Source organism: Rhipicephalus sanguineus, chromosome 1 (assembly GCF_013339695.2).
Source record: "Rhipicephalus sanguineus isolate Rsan-2018 chromosome 1, BIME_Rsan_1.4, whole genome shotgun sequence".
NCBI classification, from domain to species: domain Eukaryota; kingdom Metazoa; phylum Arthropoda; class Arachnida; order Ixodida; family Ixodidae; genus Rhipicephalus; species Rhipicephalus sanguineus.
In genome coordinates, this window is record NC_051176.1 from 226,132,867 (window position 1) to 226,151,434 (window position 18,568).

The 18,568-nt window shown below is 46.4% G+C and overlaps 1 protein-coding gene across 2 annotated transcripts in view; it reads right to left on the reverse strand.

Annotated features, from left to right (window-relative positions):
• Positions 1-16,324, reverse strand: part of LOC119373476 (lysophosphatidylcholine acyltransferase 1) — a 107,038-nt gene extending 90,714 nt beyond the window's left edge. For both annotated transcript variants that reach the window (XM_037643526.2, XM_037643519.2), the window contains exon 1: positions 16,024-16,324. In XM_037643526.2, coding sequence (XP_037499454.1) covers positions 16,024-16,108 — 85 coding nt within the window. In that variant the 5' untranslated portion in view covers positions 16,109-16,324. The remainder of the gene's footprint in view (positions 1-16,023) is intronic.
• Positions 16,325-18,568: the final 2,244 nt, after the last annotated feature.

Sequence of the window (18,568 nt, forward strand, 5' to 3'; positions counted from 1 at the left end):
GAGGAGAATAAGTGGACAAAGTTTAGGAAATATAAAAAATTGGTTTTTTTTTTTAATTGTCGTCAGAAGTTTCCATTGTTCGGTGTTTTCTTGAACTTAGCCCGATCGTATCTCTTTACTGAAAAGTTATATAAATAAAAGATTCGGCAGTTTGGTAGATAAGTATGCGAAGAACGTAATGCGGAATTTTTGTCGCTCTGCTACGAGGTTTTTTTTTTTTTAGATAAAGACCTTCAAAGTAAAGAAAATAAGTTTCCTGGGCCAAATTTGAGTTTTTTTTATAAAAACATCCACACTAAACATAAAAACTAAAAATACCTCAGCAGAAGCAAAAACATGCATATATTTAGTTAAAGAAATTTCAGCTACCTAACTTTAATATATTTTGTGCAATTCATAACGAAAGTTGGCCAAAACAGCAGAGCGGATGAGCGCTCCACTCGAGCTCTTCATTATTGATTTTCTGTGCTTCGAAAAAATTTTTGGCGGCAAAACAAATTGTGGATCTCTTCTTTCCACTCATCAGGCAATAATATATAAAATTTTGAAATAAATTGAAGAGGTCGACCAGCCATCGTTTGTTCGATCTTACGTGGAATCACATTTCTCTCAATTTTCTCATTGTGATTCCGAAAGGTACAGCGCACATGTTTGGAGGAGGAAATCCAGAGTGTGTACTGGCTGGCTAGTCTGCCTTGTAAAATTTCTGAGTAATGTTCTCGCAAGGAAAATTATATTGGGCCGTCTCCTGAGCATACTCTGGCACAATCGTGCGTTAAAACGGCACAAATTATAGCGGCGTAGATCTCGTTTCCCGCAAACTGATTATGCTCACCGAATGCGTGCTCTCTGGGGCACAGAACTTTCGCTGGAGAAGCGGATTACACTTGCGACGAGCTTCGGGAAAAGGACAGGAAACTATACAGAGAGGTATGCAGAGAGGTTAAGTAACGTATAAATACCATCTGGCGAAATATTATGGTGGGGAAAGGCTAAAAAAAAAAAACAATATGAGAGAAAGTACTTCAAAGAGAGAGAGAGAGATAAAAGGTGCAAACGCATGCGTTATGCAACGCGCTACGAATCTTGAGCTCGTTAAGCAGCTCGCTAAGTGTGACATGTGCGCACTCAGAACATAGCCCTCATATATTGTCCCGGCCTGCGCCTGTTCCAAGGTGACTACTGATGCTGCACATAAAAAAAAAGAAAAGAAAAAAGGAGAGAAAAAAAAAAAAGAACAACAGAGTTCAGCCCAGTTCGAACTAATAATAATATAACTTCTAGGGCTTTACATATACGTGCCAAAACCAGCATATGATTATGAGGCACGCCGTGGTGTGGGACTCCGCAATAACTTAGACCATCTGCGGTTCCTTCACTTGCGCGTACACGTAAGTGCAAGTGCTTTTTTTTTTTTCTTTTTTTTTAATTCTCCCCCATCAGAGCGCGGCCACTGTGGCCGGGAATCGAACCCATGTCCTCGAGCTCACCAGTGCGACACCTTATAACTGCTACATTTTCGACCACCTCCTATTTTGATGAAAAAAAAACAAAAAAAAACATGCTATTATATTTGAATTCGGGAAGTATAGTTGTTCAAGTGATATTTTATGGGAAAAAAAATTGTGGTTCCATGAGGGCGCTTCAAACTTCGCGCAAGGAAGTAAAAAAAAACAACAATTGTGTCATGCATAATTAGCGCAAAAATTATTGCTTCAGTATTTTTTCTTTGATCTAAAGGCGTCAGTTTTTCATGACGTGGTAGTTTCTTTAATATTAATATTAATATTTGGGCATGAGGAAATATGGAAAACAGCAGCATTTTTAATGTTTATTAAAAAAAGAAATGACTGATTCCTTCATAATGAATATATTTACATCGCGGGCTTCACAGGTGCATATGCGAAGTGATAAAAATACTTCGGGAAGAAATAAGGCAGAAATGTGACAAAATTGAGATAAAGCTGGCAAAATTATCGTTTTGACATGTATTCAGATTGCAAACGACATTATTATTGTCAAGATCATTTTCGCAGTGTAGTGGTCCAAATCAAAATGTGACCCATACATCACTCTGCAGTAGGCTTAGCTGGTAATCTCTACAGAACGTTTTTAAAGACGATAGTCTTTCTTGGGGAACTTAAATGCAAAAATTTTGATCTGTCTGTCTTTCTGTTTGTCTGTCTGTCACCCGATTCAGCCACCCGGCCAAAGTTTAACCACTTGCGGAACGCCCAGCCATCTTGAACTGGTAGCGCCGTTCATACTTGTGAACATTGTCGATCAAAAAGCAAATGTTACGCATATCTGATCCGCAACATCAACACATAAGTATTAGGTGGTGTGTTCTTTTACTAGAAAATACACCGATACGTAATTCTAAAGAGCCTAGTGTTTCTTAGGCTGCGCTGCAAATGCTAGTGTTTTTTTTGGGCTGTGCTGCAAATGCGACGCTAAGAGCCAGATGCGGCGATTCAACGTAGAGGAGGACTCATGTAGTACGGTCGGCGGAAGACTATCGTCTTTCCGCGACATTTGCAGCGAAGCACGCAGATGCGCGGCCAGTTTTTTTTAAATGATTTTTTTAAGCGAGGAAAAAAATTAGCGCTGCTTGCACAAAGTCGCGCAAGGCTGGGTCACAGCAGACCTGGTGGTGGAGAAATCGGCGCACGTGTTCTGGGAGCGAAGCAGAAGAGGAAGGAGAGGACAAAGATGAAGAAGGTAATGAAGAGAGCGCGTGCCGGTTCAAACCCCTCCTGTGCCCCTCCCCCTCCCCGCCCTGGTTTTCTAAGCCCCAGGAACCATGCGATATTGACACACAGCGACGAAAGTGGAAACCAAACGGAAAGACAGGCTCTAGCCTGCGTGCATTGGTCCGTGCTTTAGTTCATAGCATAGCGGCTCTATGCCGTAATAATGTCTGCGCGGCTAGGCGGCGATCGGGCGCTGAATCATCCTCGAGATGAGCACCGAGTGAGAGCCAGAAATGCCAGAAGCTAAAGCGCAACATTACCTATAAGTATACAGAGCCATAAATACGGGCAATGAAGCTGCGCAGTAGGCTAGCGCAGTTTGGCCGCAAGCCGCCTCACGATGGCAGCCGCCAGCGCGAAGCTCTCAAAACAAAGCGCCGTCAATCGACCAAGGCAGCGGCCGGCGAAGGCCACACAAGGCGGATGCCCCGAACGGAGGAAGCCCCGACACGGGCCACGCGCATCTAATCGCGGCCCTCCCCGCTCCGCCCGTCTACGCGTTGCTCCCAAACATTCGAACGCGACCCTGCTGTCGTCGCTCTGCAGCAAAGCCCCTCGATCGACATCGTGCCTTTGCCAGCTTTTCGCCAGAGAACGGTTGTGTGAGGGGCTAGAGCTGGTAAACCCCCACCCTTTCTCCGACACCACGATGCAGCAGCCGGTATCAGCACGGCTGCACTCGTCGCCGCCGAAGTCGCTGCGTGCGTCGCGGCCCTCGAGGACCCTTTTGCGCGTGGATATATATACTAGCTCGCGTCGGTCTGGCGAAGTTTTCGACGCCAGCCTTCGCGTCGGGCTTAGCCGAGTCGGGTAATCAAAGAAAAAACAAACAAACAAACAAATGTTGCGCAGACCAGTAGAACGGCAAATAATCGATGGCCTCTCTCAATCATATTTCTTACCTTTTTGTCTCTCGTTGTCCGTTCCCCAATGCAGGGTAGCAAATAGGATATTTATCTTCCGGTTAAACTCGCCCTCTTACGCGCATCAGTCATCTCTCTCCGTGCAGAAAACAAATTACTATCGTGACTATACGGCGCATAATTTTTGTGAAGATGACATTTACAGTCGGGGACAGTCAGCTCCTGTCGCATATATATAGCGTTCCGCTCCACCGTTCGCTGCGCAGCATGTCGCGCGAATACACGATCTCAAACACGAAGAACGCAATGCGTGCGATTTGCGGGCTTGCAAAAGATGAACTATATGCCTGGCCTAGCAACACAAAGATAAAGAATAGACACAATTCCGCGATCCCTCTGGCTCAATACGAAATGACCTACTGCGACATAAGCAAGCTCAAGCGGCGGTAAATCGCCTTCATTTCAATAACTATTTTATAAAGAACATAAATCATTGTAATTAACTGCCTGCTGTAGTCTTCAAATATACATTCACAGAATCTGAATATCTATATATTCTGAATGAAACTGCACGATAACGCAGTTGTTCTTTACTCATCCCACAATATAATTAACATTGAGAATAGGTATGGCATGACCCTATGAAGCAATTATATCAGCGCGAAGAGACAGGACGACGATTCGCTGTTTGTTTATCGACAGACACCAACAAGAAGTTCGGGTAAGCTGTATCTGCGAGTAGTTGCAGCACGCGCGCGCACGCACACGCCTATATACTGTATATGGATACGTGAAACGTCTTGTGCGTGTTGTCGAGGGTGTACAGGCACTATACGGTACAGAAATGAAGTAACCAAAAGCGCAAGTGTCATTTACTCAGGTATTATAAAGTGAGCTCATATACGGCGTAGTTTTGCAATTGCACTCGGTCCCTATTCATTAATGACCTCGTGTGGTCAAAGGTCATGGATTCGAATCGCTACCACTCTGTATTGCTACTCACACCCGTCACCACATTTCTAGAGTCTAGACAATACGTATTAAACGCAAAGGCGCCACAGCCGATCAAGCATGACCAGTAGGACACAAGTGAGACCTAAGCCTTAGAACTCCTTCATGAGCCCCTGCAGGTTTGAATTTAATGTATTATACCTATACTCTGGCTGAGTGTGCGCTCTCAAACGCAACCGCCGGGACCGACAACTTTGTGTTACCAAGCCGTGTCACTCTGATCGCCTAGTGAGAAGCAGAATTTAGCTCCGATTGCGTCATGCTGCTGCTGATGATGATGTGCGTTGGCATCCGCTTTGAAACGTGGCGGTGAAAAGTATAGCCACCTATAGTCTGTTTCTCATTTACTTTCTGGGATTTTAGGCGCTAAAACCACGACATGATTATAAGGCACGCCGTAGTGGGGAACTCCTGATTAATTTTGATCACCTGAAGCTCTTCAACGTGCACCTGAATCTAAGTACACGGGTATCTTTTGCATTTCGCCACCATGCAAATGCGGACGCAGTGGTCAGGAATAAAACCGGCGCCCTCGAGCTTATCAGCGCGACACCTTGCCTGCCAGTCTACCACAGCGGGTAGCCAGCTTTCTTCTTATAAACACGTGTTACTTCATCTTATGCAATCTATAGCATCCTGGCTATCTCTTCTTTCTTGATTCATTTTCCTTCAATTCATTGCTGTAATGCACCATTACCTACACCTCCAATGACTCCGATTCTATCAATCTCTGATCTCTTCTCGTTTTTTGCCCCACCAATATTCCAAACGTCTCTTGCTTATTTCAAACAGTGACCATTTAATACTTCCATACGCTTTGAAACCCAGCGCCTCTGAGAGATGGACGCTTTCCACGGCTCTTTGCTATACGTAAATATCCGGGCTCTCCAATACAATGTGTTGAGTATATTTTCCGGACTTTTCCTGCAGCAAACACATGCCTAATCCTGCTGCGCATATTTGCTCCGGTATGCATTTGCCCTCAGGCAGCCAGCTATAGGGCTTCGAATTGCAAAGCGCTGGCTCTTGCGTTAGCATACACAGATTTTTCCCTTCTGAATTTTTCCCCGCATTTATTAATTTCCGAGGCCTTTTCGCTTCCATACTTCCGATCCCATTTGTCGTATCGGTTTTCCTGACTTTCTTCTTGATGACTCGTGGTTGCCTACTTAGACATTCAATTACAATCTACTCGGGTTGCCAACATTCTCGTTATATTGCTCCGTTCCGAGATCAAGGTTTTTAGGTCGGGGTATTTGTGCGCTTCGTCTGCCCCTTCATCGTCATCCATAATTCCGAGTCTCTGTTCAAAACTAATTTTCTTTCGCGCGTCTCTCGTTCCAAACCATAAGCCCAGACAATATCGGGAAACGTAAGATCTTAAGAACGAGCGCGGCCCAAGAACGGCGCCATCCGCGCACACGACACATACGCGATCCAGTAATTGTTTCTTTCATAACGATCGCAACAAATGTAAAACATGTAGGTTGTACGGGTTAGAATATATAAGCGATACTAGTATTACACGTTTCCTTTCCATGCATGCAGTTTTTGCGAGCGACTCCCTAAACAATGATTGAAATGAAATACGTTTCATGTCAAACTAATACGATAGCGGAAAAAAGAGAGGGGTGACCGAAGATGAGAAGTGAGCACAGCGCAAAGTGGTTGTTCGTTGGCGAGGCACCTTCGAGGGCGCACAGCGAAACGGTAACACAGACGAGAGAGTGACGGGTGGTGACATCCAACTGAAATTTATTTCGTTGGAAGCAATGCGTTCTCCCCCCGCCCACTCTCATTCTCTCTCTCTTTGTCCATTTGTTACATTTGCATATACATCCTCGAAGGTGAGCATTGTGGGCGATGGCTACACGGTCGAGGGGAGGGGACCAGGCAGGTAGGTTGTGAAACAAGGATGTGAGGAATGGAGAAACGGGAGAGGGAGAAAGGGAGTGAAGTCCTGACGCTTATAATTTCTCTTATTGCGCAGACACACAAGCGCGGATAGAGAAGGCACACGAGATAATAAGGAGCGTTGCCTGTTGTCCGCCTTACATGTTCGGCGTCGTTGTGCCTGCGCTACAAAAAAGATTTTTAAAAAACCCTAAATGTCTGCCCTGTATCGGCTGACTACGCATGCGGTCGCGCAGTCGCGCGCTGTATAGAACGTGAGGCGTTGCTGCAGGACAATTCTATCGCCGTATAGGAACACGCCCGACCTGAGCATGGGAGTCGCTGTCTTGCAGCGCGAGCGGCGGATGGCAGATGACGGAAAGCGGTCGGGACCGCTGCGCGTCTCACCTGAGGAGGAGACGATAGAGCGCCTATTCCCCGCAGCCGGAATACGGGATGCGAGTCCATCAACCGACCACGCTACAACCGCGTAAGACCACCACGCGTGCTTATGAGGGGCAGGCAGCAGGTGCAACAATTAGCAACGCGAGCGCAGTTAATTGCTGCAGTGGGTGATTAGATGCTCGCGAGCTGTACCATCTGCGCGCATTATATCCGCTGCATTCGGAAGCCGCAGCGTCGTTGGATAATGCGCCAGTTGATTAGCGTCCTCGTTGCCCGAGGAGCAGACAAAGCAGATCGGCTGCAGACGTCCGCAGGAAATCCTCCATAATGATTTTCTCTTTCTTTTCTTTCTTTCGGTTCCACTTTCGAGAGGCCGAAATGAGTGTTGATGCGACATTCTCCCCAGTGCGAAAGATTCCCACATCCGTTCGAGAAAAAGGATTCGACTAAGTTCGACATTCCATTAAGGACTAAGTTCGACATTTTATTAAATTCACGCGCGAGTGGATGAAATGAGATTGCCATGAGGATTCCTCACGTAAATGCTGTATACCGCCATAAATAAGGGGCGCACAGACGTGATCAACAGGTCCCCTCTATGTAGGGAATGCACACAAAGGGTCTTCATAGTGCCGTACTGTGGGACCCCTATTTTGAAACGCCCACCACAGACGACGATACTTTTCGCCGGATTCAACAACATCCAGCTCGGCGCCTCGTTGCATTTAATTGGTTGGCGGTTCCTATATCATCGCAGCCAAACATTATACACTCGGGACGCGAATGATAATCTGAGATAATTAAAACAGGCCCGCGCGCACGTTTCGTCGTATTCCGTCCGCTTTTACTGGTTTAACCGAAAGCTGCACATCGGAAGCGATACTACCCACGAAAGGACGCGTTTCAAATGACGGACGGGCGTATGTTGTTGGATACGTGGCAACAATAATCCCTTATGGGAATGGAAGTATGTCATAAATAAATAAACAGAATACTCAGCACTTAGATATGTATGTGCTGCTGCATGAAAACGTAAGTTTTATGACGATCTCTACCAAAAATTCTTCATTAAACACATGTGAGGATACATATGAATCATACTTGTTTTCAGACCATCATACGTCGTTGTAGGTTACGCGGTTTATTAGTTATACGAATAGCCTTGCCGAAGATGTAATATACAGGATACCGCGAGCTAAATGTGCTACATAAGATGGGCAGCGCGGCAAGAACTGAATACTTTAAGCTGGTTGGTTATATCTCCACACGCACCATCTGCATTGCAGGGGCGTAGCCAGAAATTTTTTTCGGGGGGCGGGGGTCAACCATACTTTATGTATGTTCGTGCATACGTTTGTATACGTTGCAAAATTGAAATAATTCGGGGAGGGGGGGGGGGGTTGGATCCACTCCAGCCTTCCACACACACCCTCCACCCCCCCCCCCCCCCTCCCTGGTTACGCCACAGCTGCACTACCTCTCGACAAGAGGACAATCGGGGGTCAGGCACGTGCTTTCCCGCTGAAACTGTACACGGGGCTAAGAACCAGCCGGTACCTTTTATCCGAAACCGTGCAAGCAGCGTACACGCGATACCGGGCCTCCTCGTTCACGACGTGGATTCCGGCGCATATCTCGGGATCAATAACTCGATCGTACGACGAACAGAAGTCTATACGGGCAGGCGTCGAATGAACCTCCGGCTGCCGCATCCGTAACGGTATATACCTACTCCGAGTCGTCTAATGTCCCATGCAGCAATGTTGGGTTTCGGCTGGCGCTTGCAGGACGTCGCACCGGACAGAGTGTATAAGGTGTCGTACAAAGGAAGCCGGCACTACGTGGCCGATACGAAGGATCAAGAGACCGTCGCAGCTCCTTTAGTGTACAAAATGAGACGCGTTCAGCACGAAACATAGCCGTATATACCAATGACGCAACTACTTTATAATTATATATATATATATATATGTATATATATATATATATATATATATATATATATATATATATATATATATATATATATATATATATATATATATATATATATATATATATAATTGTCACGGGGTCGTGACGTCGACGACGAAGGCAGCAGTCGGCGTGTCTGAGATGACACTGTTTATTTGGCCGAACTTGTGGCCGGGAAACGGAAAGTCGAACAACAGCAATAAACACCGTACACTGATAGCGGCGAACAGAGCGTCGGCCGTCGATAAAACTGATCATGGCTGGGACGCGGCGTCTTTTATACATCATGAATCGCGCTTTCTAGCCTTATCGCTGGTGGTTGCGCAAGCTCTGGAATAATCTTGACTATTCGCGTCATGTGCGCAATCTTGACAAAATGATCTATCCGGAATGTTCCCAAACATTCTGGCGCGGCCCGCGCAGGACAGCGATTACACCACGTGCAACGGACCAGTTACACAAACATAGCAAAAGAAGCGCGCGTATCAACGGTCTGCCGCATAATTTAATGCGCCCCCCCCCCGAAAAATAAAGAAAAAGAAACGCAGACATAATATTTTTGGCCGCACAATAGCCACAAACAACGCAATAGCTACAGGTAGTCACGTCGTCGCTCCCCATGCAGGCACAGCGCTTCCATCCACTGAGAATAAAAACGCCGTCACCGTTCGTTATACGCGTGTATTTTATTCGCAGTTAATCATATAAAGTAGTTATTGGCAGACGGCGTATCCGCTATTGTTTTGGTTATAATAATAATAATAATAATAATAATAATAATAATAATAATAATAATAATAATAATAATAATAATAATAATAAAGGCCGCTTCGCACTAGTGGTGCCAAGCCTGAAGGAAGTCGGAGCTGGGCGGCCTTCTATGTTTCTCTTTAGTTTTCTCTCCCTTTCTTTTTCTCTGTGTATTTCTATTTATTTATTTCTCTTTCTCGCTTGCTGCCTTTCTTCTATATTTCTCTCTCTCTCTCTCTATTTCTTTCTCTTAATTTCATTATCTCTTTCTTTCTCTCTTTCTCTTTCTTTCTATGCTATCATTTACTCTCTCCCCCTTTCCCTCCTCCTCACCATCACTTCCCTTTTTCACCCCCTTGCTTTACTATACTATACCACGGCCGCTCGATCGAGCGGCCGTGACTATACTATACAAGGCTATGCTATGCTGTGCTAGCGTGCCGGGTAGCCGAGTGGTTACGATGCTAGCCTTCGGACCATGGGTACGCGGGTTCGAATCCCGCCTCGCCAAGAATTTGTTTCTCTTTCTTTCTATCTCTTCCCTTCTTTCTCTCTCTCTCTCTACTAGTTCTCTCGCCCATCAGAGTTATTGCATTCCACGCCGGAGAAATCGGCGCACGTGTTCTGGGAGCGAAGCAGAGGAGGAAGAAGAGGATCGACAAAGAGGAAGAAGAGGTCGAAGAGAGCGCGTGCCGGTTCGTGATGATAATTTCTGTTCACCCGTCATGAACCAACGGCGAGCTTAATTAGCTCCGGTGTAATAATAACAATAAACAGGCATCCGGAACCAATGGTGTCATCGCGGTCGCATTCCATACAAATGACTCTAACACAGCGATTATGCATAAAAAGTTACCGGTGTTGATGAAAGCGAAAACCAGAGAGAGTGACCCGGGCTTACAGCCCACAACAAGTAATAATACGCACAAAAATTCCGGCCCTCATCTCACCCCACCAAGAAGAAAATAAGTAAAGGTCCGCGCTCACTTCCGTAAACACATTTCTTCCAAGTTATTTCCTTTGGGTGAGCACAGGTCGAAAGGAGACATCCGTGAGACAAGCGCCTTCCGGCCAGCGCGGAGAGGAAGTAAAAGCTAGCACGCAGTAGGCAGAATGAGTCGCAGGCCTTGAGTTTTGATCGCGCCATCGCACAGGGACGAGAGGGAAAGCGGAAGTAGCCAGAAGGGCTACGCCATGCAGCACATTTTATCATCGGGCATACAGAAATTGAAATGGGCGCACAAGAAACAAGTTGCTCTTGGAACGTTCGCACGGAATGGCGCTGTTTACGGGGCGGTAATAAGCTTAGGAAAAATAGACCAACCTCATGGTCAAACGCTGCGGCAATCCGACGGCCGTTGACGCACTGAGTGTGCGTTGTGAAATTATGTAAATATACTACCTCGAAAGAGTAGGTGTGACGGACGCGGGGGTGACCCTCATGCGAGGCAGGCGGCCGTTCTGTTGAATACAAAGACAGACCCGCGGGCACTGTTGCCGCACCGGAAGAACAGAGAGAAGAAAGTAACCAGGATGGCCTCGCACACACGGAAGTCGCGAGCTCAAAATAAGTTGCGCTTTTCGTCATCAGTGCTATTTTTATGACCATCTCCTTCCCTTTGATGATATGGATAGCAACGATGCAGTGCCGCAATAAAAAAAAGAAGAACAGGTGAATTTATGCTAGCACAGAGACAAACTTGACAATAGCGCCTAAGTATATCAAGTACGGCGCAGGTATAGGCGTCCAACACTATAGAACACCAGGCGTATATACATGTCCGAGTTTTTCAAAAAAATGACATCCTCTAGGCGAGGTTAAAGATGCGCACATACGCACATCGTTTACAACAAAAAATGCGCAGGAGAGATAGAGGGGAGGGGGGGGGGGGCGCACTAGGCGCACTTACTCAGGGCGATATGCGCGAGGCTCAAATGAAGCGCTGTAAGCGTCCATTCATCTATAGGCAGCTACTAAACATACGTGCGGTTCAATTACCGCCACGCTCAGCAGGAATACGATGAGAGCGCGAAGTGCTCGGATATCGAGGTCACGAATGCCCGGGCGACCGTCTTAATGTCGACACAGGAATGCAACCAGACGCCAGGTAACGCGTTAGCGGGCCACCCGGTGCCACAGGGCACTTCAGTCGACACCCAAATATCAATATGTGAGTTCATAGGCAGGGTTTACCAGTGAGCCCCTTACGATAACAGAACACAGAACACTGTTTCGTGCATCTACAGATACAAACAATGATCGTTCATGCAGATTACCTCGGTTCTCCTCATAATGTAAATTAAAGAGACTCTAATAACTACGTACACACGTCGCGAGCCAGCGGCGACGAGCGACCGCACAGGAGCATATTCCAGCCACGTCCAAGACTTTGGCGCCGGACACTGTTATCGGATGGCGTCCGTGCGTCAAAAGGGGTCGACTGCCCCGATTCGATATGGAAGTCTCCGAGACCGCGCACTCTTTCAGAAATCCGCCTGATTTCGGCCAGGCACGCTATATTACTATACGGTGGCGTGCACCAGCATAGGCTGTGCAGTGCACGTGTGCATATCGTTTGCACGCACGCACAGTGCAGCATGATGAAACGACCGGAGCAAGTGTCGGGCCTGGCCGCCGGAAAACACGGCAAGCGCGCTAGACACCGAACTGTTCCAAGAGACGAGGAAAGAACCGTTACATTTGGTCCTGCGACCTTCAACCAGAGCACCAACCGTACTCTCGAGAACGTGGCGGCGCCGTAGGGGAACGACACGCAAACAAGAACGAAGACAAAACAACGTAAAGGAAGAGCCTCTACGAGGGGCAGCCGGTGAGCAGGACGAGTCTGGAAGGTGGCCTCGTGCCGACACGTCATCTGAGGCGGGCCATTCACGTAGGGAGAAAAAAAAAAATGGGGGCGCGTCCTACACACCAAAAACGGAACGGAAGGTGCGCTTTCTAAACCGACCAGTCGGCATATGTGGTACAATACTAAATTATCTGCCTCCCGAAATTGCGAGTAAATTCAGCTGTGCCATTGAAGAGCGCCACGACGACACATCGGCATATCAGGCCTGTGAGGCACCGCCCAGAATGCACGTCGTTTCTCCGCATCACGCGGAGAGCAGCACTCAAAGCAACGAGGCCCGGGTCAAACTTGGTCGTAAACCGAGGCCTGTTGACTTGCGGGGAGGAGCCTGCCATGAGGGCGCACATTAGGGATGTTATGGGCTCATGATGACAGCGTGAATTCGTCTTGTCGTTTCGTGTACCCCATTCGTCTTCGTATTTTGCGCTGCTGTAATTATGAACCAAAACCAACCAGCCCAATTCACCCTCTATCAAATATTCATGAGCGTAACCAACTGCAATGAATGATCGACAACAACAACGAGCCGTGTACGTCATGCATGCCCAATGTTATAAATTTATGAAAGCACGAACGCCGTGAGAAAGCGTCCAAGCGGCAATAGCCCCAAATCTTGAAGAATGACATTTTTATGTAGTTTTTTAGACAGCAATTACATATACACTGAAATCCAGGTTTCAGACTAAGCAAAAGAAACAAAGCATATGAAACGAAAGAGCAAAAAAAAAGGGGGGGGGGGCTCTGATAATGCAGCGCTAGCATCACGGTAAAAGTTAGAAGCCGGGGAAAAAATATAGAAAACAAAGCAAACGGCACACTGCATGCAGTGAATGGCAGCCGAATATTATGAGCTCGCTATATCGAATTTTTGTATATCGAACCATCGCTATTATGTAACTGTTATGCACGTAAAACACATCGTCCCTTTGATATAACTTGGATACATCGAGCTCGGAGTTCGTATGGCTATCGACACCAAAACCTGTCTGGATTCGTATCTCCCAGCATCTAACGGCCTCGATATTCAAATTCAAAGCATTCCTTTCTCTCGATAGATACCATTCGTTCCTTATCAGACACTGTTCACGGCCGTCCGATCACGGCGATAACACGGGCGCAGCGCCGCTCGCACCACTGACGAAGGCCGGTACTTTGTAGCGTTGCCTTTTCCGATGCTAAAGTCTTCGCGGTTGGACAGTAGTCAGTGCGACGGCCCGAGCACGTTATCAACGCCGCCAGCTGGCCGTGATTGGTGGATGTTAAGAGAAGCCAGTCTAACGCATCAATACAAAATCATCTGTCATCGACCAGAGGCTCGGACTCACGAAGCCAATCATATGGAATAACGATACATAAGAATGAGCGGTATACAGCCAATCTAGAATATAGCGAGATTGAACGTGATATGGAACAGATTGTTGCAAGTGGCGTAAATAGAGAAGCCGTTGAATGTGCATCACATTTTTCGTCGCGTGTATGTTTAGCGCTTTAAAAAAAACTATCAAATGGCAAAAGCCTTCTTAATCCAACGGGGCCGCAGTCACAACAGTTCATAACGCCCAGTCACGATCACTAACGAAACAGTGGACAATTTCGAGCTCTTACTGAAACGTTAAAAAAAAAAAAGTTATTTGAGTCGTACGCCGAATCAGCAGCGCTGTTTGCGGGCATTGCTATTGGTCGATGTCCTGGCGTTACCTATGCATATTAGATAGGCGCACAATCTCCGATTGGTCACGAAACGATGTGAAACGTGCACGCATGCTTGGTGAGGTCGAACGTGGACCCCTGATTAAAAACGGCTCGGAAAAGCTCTGTGAGTGCTTTTTTTTATGATGGCACAGTATGACGAGGACATTCAGAAACATCGCATAAGATGCCAGTATACTCAAACAAAGTAAGATGTGCCGTACGGAACAATTTAGCAGGGATGATAATGGATAAATATGCTTCATAGCGATGACGAAAATTCGCGCGAACTATATTTATATAAATCAACAGGGAGAAAGCATTGGGGTAACAACACAGGAAACACGTTCCATTTGAGGAAGAAATTACCATGCGTTATGCTGAACGCCACAAGTCGCACAGAAGACGGAGCGGGCGTTTGCGCTACATCCGGGGTTTTTCTTTTTCTTTCTTTTTTTTTTTTTTTACACAATGCCGAGTTTGCAAAAATCGTACGTGAGAGACACATCTGTCAAAGGAAAACTTGATTACTCCAAACGAAGGAGATTAGTTGCGCACCGCGCACAAATAACGTCCGCCGCTCAGCATCCAACACACAATCGAATAACTGATAAAAATGAAAAAACTAACCATTTAATTATACACTTTACGGTACACACTGCGATTTACGATTTGTATAGCCGGTGTGTCCGTAAGGTATATATATATATATATATATATATATATATATATATATATATATATATATATATATATATATATATATATATATATATATATATATATATATATATATATATACAGCAGCGTAAAGACACACACGTTCACACACACACACACACACACACACACACACACACACACACACACACACACACAAACGACGGAAGGCGGCGGCTCCATACGCTAACAGGCTATGATTGAGGCTACGAATTGCAGGCAAAACACTAGTGGGGCCGGGATCTTTCTGTTGGTAGCAGTCGAACCTAAGAACCTAAGGAACGATCGAAGGACCCGCCTTCACCCAGGAGCTCATCTCGCCTCAAAGTTATTGTGCCCAAATATTTAGTGTGTTAGAACAGACAACCGTTTTATCTATGTTTTTACATAATAATGTATAATCATCAAGCATGTGATATGGCAGCCGATAGTTGTTGTTTTTTTTTTCTTATTCTTTCAAGTTACACTTTTCCGGCCCGTCAGTTTGAGGCGAACACGAACACTAATACAAGGAGTAAACAAACGTCAGCCCTTCTGAAACAAAAAATTTAATTAAGGCTGTTCCATACTAAGTAAGCCCGAAGAACCGAACATTTCGTAGCGCTACTGCTGAAAAGAAAACGTAAATGCTTTTGCAAACACTCCGTGTCGAAAAAAAATCCAACGCCTATGATGTTAGTTAATAACAGGTTGCTATTCATTAAACGTAATTCATTCCTCGCTAACTATAATGGGCCGATCCCGTGCGCACCGCGCTGCGCTGTCAACGGACAGCGCATATTTTCTACTTCGATAGCTCACGCATTCGTGAAAAGCAACTCGTCGTCACAAATGCGAACTTCGACCCGTTCACTCCCATTACGTGGCCGCGGCCAACTTGGACAGCGGGCACGCAACAAGCTGCTAAATACGTGTCGATGACAGTGACAGCACCGTGGGGGTTTTCCCGAGACGCGAGCCGCTCGAAAAGTAACAATCTGTCGAAGGTTTAGAAACTCTATGACAGCAACAAACAGATGGACAGAGCACAAGAAGTGCGGCTAACTCAATTCTCGCTATCATCGGCTCTTCCTCTCCCATCTCGTGGCCACTGACCTGGCAAAATCTTGGCATCCCCCAAGGGAAATTTCGAAGCGTCGAAGATGGGACGCTTGCCCGCCGGGCTGTCAGCTTCGTTCATGATGCTAGCGGGATCCGCGTCGTCGCCCCAAGTTCTTGTGATCTAGCGCCTCCGCTGCACCGCCGCTGGATGCGATGCGATGAAGCTCCGTACGCGCAGGAGGCAAGCGCCGCCGCCTCTTCTAGGACAAGGTTACTACGAGGAAGATCAGCGACTGCTTATCCACAACTTCGCGCAGCAACTGCTGCTACGCCACCAGCCGCCATTTTCGATTTGCCGCTGAGCGCCCGTGGCGCCATCTCGCCGCGCCACAGTCAGGCAGTCCATCGGCGCTCTCTCCCTGACAGCGTGGCGAAGCCAACATGACAGGAGCGAGGCGCAGGTCGAAGCAGGGAAAGCGAAACGTCGCCAAAGAAAATGAAGGCGCCGACAATCTGCCGTTCGGTGGCAAAGTACGGCTCGCGAGGCGTCGGAAGCCGGATGGATGGCTGGTCATTGCCCTTGAGGTACGTACGGAATACCTCATTTTCTGTAGAGTGTTGTCCTTTCATTAGATATCTTATTCATGTAACTTTGATTCCGTCCCGAAATGCGTACCTGTAATTGACGCAAGAGAGAGAAAAAAAATCTCTAAAGAGGAAACAGAGTAAACGCCGGCAATGGAGGATCAAAAGCTTCAGAAGAAAATGAATGAAGCTAAGCGCGAAAATTCTGTCGTGTCACTCTCATTCACCGCTAAATGTTCGCGCGTGACTGCTTAGCAACTCTCTGCAAAGATAATTCGAAATTTCTACCGTGTCTGCAGAAAATCATACCGTATTTTCGTTTCTGCTAACAGCAAGCACAGATACGAGTAGAAATAATTTTAGTTTCACTTTCGCTGGAGTCACGAGTGAAAGGGGCCATTTGTTGACCACGAAGTTTCTCGTTACCATGACGACGGTCATCACTGAGCGCGCTCTTTAGCACAGGCGAACACGGCAGCAAGGCTTTCTTCGTGTCTTTTGTTTTTCTTTATGCGCGGATGAGGTTTTGCCGCCCACTCTGGCCCTGTACGCAACAGTATTTTCTCCGCCAAAGCACATCTCTCTGTTGTCGTTCAGTTCTCCAAAAACTGTGTCGCCCCCGTCTAGACTTCTGTCGTTTGCTCAGTTGCCGCTCCACTCTAATTTAATTCTGTACAAGGCTACTCCGAGAAAGTGTAAAGGGACTACGAACAGCCTTTATCCTACTTAGTGCCGAAAAAGAACATCGCTTACTGATGCCACGCGTTTTCTGGTTGGAGCAGGGTCCTGTGTATGATCGTAGAGCCGCGCGTAGAAGTGACGTGGCCTTTGGAGAGTTCAGAGAAGCTGCATAATGCCCATTGTAATTATACTGTTACAAAACTACCGGCTAATAAATTGCAATCTGCGTGAGTGGCTATAGAAAGAAGTTCTTCGTTTCCACGGGCAATTCGGAAAACACCATTCAGGGTTTATGTCACAGTTTCCTTTTTTTTATATATATTCATTTTTAATTCAGTGATCCACCAAATCATGCAGCAAGAAAGTATATGTAAGGGGTACGTAATCTCTTTTATCCAACAGCCACTGAATGCGCTTGCTCGTGTTTGACGGCCAGACGCGCGAGTCGCACGCAACTCGGCGACATTTTTGGCTATGACCGCTTTTTTGCCACCCTAATTACGGAGTCAAGTTTTGCGAACCGGATCTTTTTTGTTAACACATAGAAGTGTTAACATCGCTTTCGGACAAATAGTGAATTTACTGTGCTGACGGCATGTGCTTCCTTGTTTTGGTTTTCCTTTTTGTAGGAATGTTCGCAACGTGTGAACTATGATTCCTGTGTGTCTTGACTTTTACCTCGTTCCCCTTTCCATTTACACGCGGCGTTGTATTTTTTTTTATTTACTTGTTTGTTTTCTGAGCTCACAACATATTTTTTTAACTACAACTCTGAAGGGCAGTGCAATTCCGAATTCGGAGAAAGATTATGTGGACCGGCCAACATTGCCGGCACGGCAGATCATAATGATAAATTCTGTGATTAACAAGACGTTGTACTATACAAATTTCAGTTGCTGAGTTCGAGGCCCGCATGCAGTAGAAACGAAGCCCAAGGCTGCTTGTGTAAAATATTTCTGGTGTGTTTGTGCTTTAAGATATTCGCTGTAAAATTGCAAGAGAAATCGTTTTCTGGGCAATATATGTATAAGAGCGAAGCGCGCACACTCACTGCCGGATTGTCAGTTTAGATTGACGCCACGGGGTAACCGTGGCCTTACGGCTGATGCTTCCATACCCAAGCTCTATGATATGTATAATGTGCAGCGGGTCTGCGTCTAAGCCAGAGCCCGCGACGCGCGGTTTTTAAGTGGCTGCATGATCCTCCCTGGCTTGTTGACAACCCTCGGAGTCTTAACTCCAAATATTTTCAGTAGAAGTGTATTCTTGCGACCGGAAATAGCGTCACTGTATACGCTCCCGCACAGCTCTGGAGCATATACAGGAACACTAA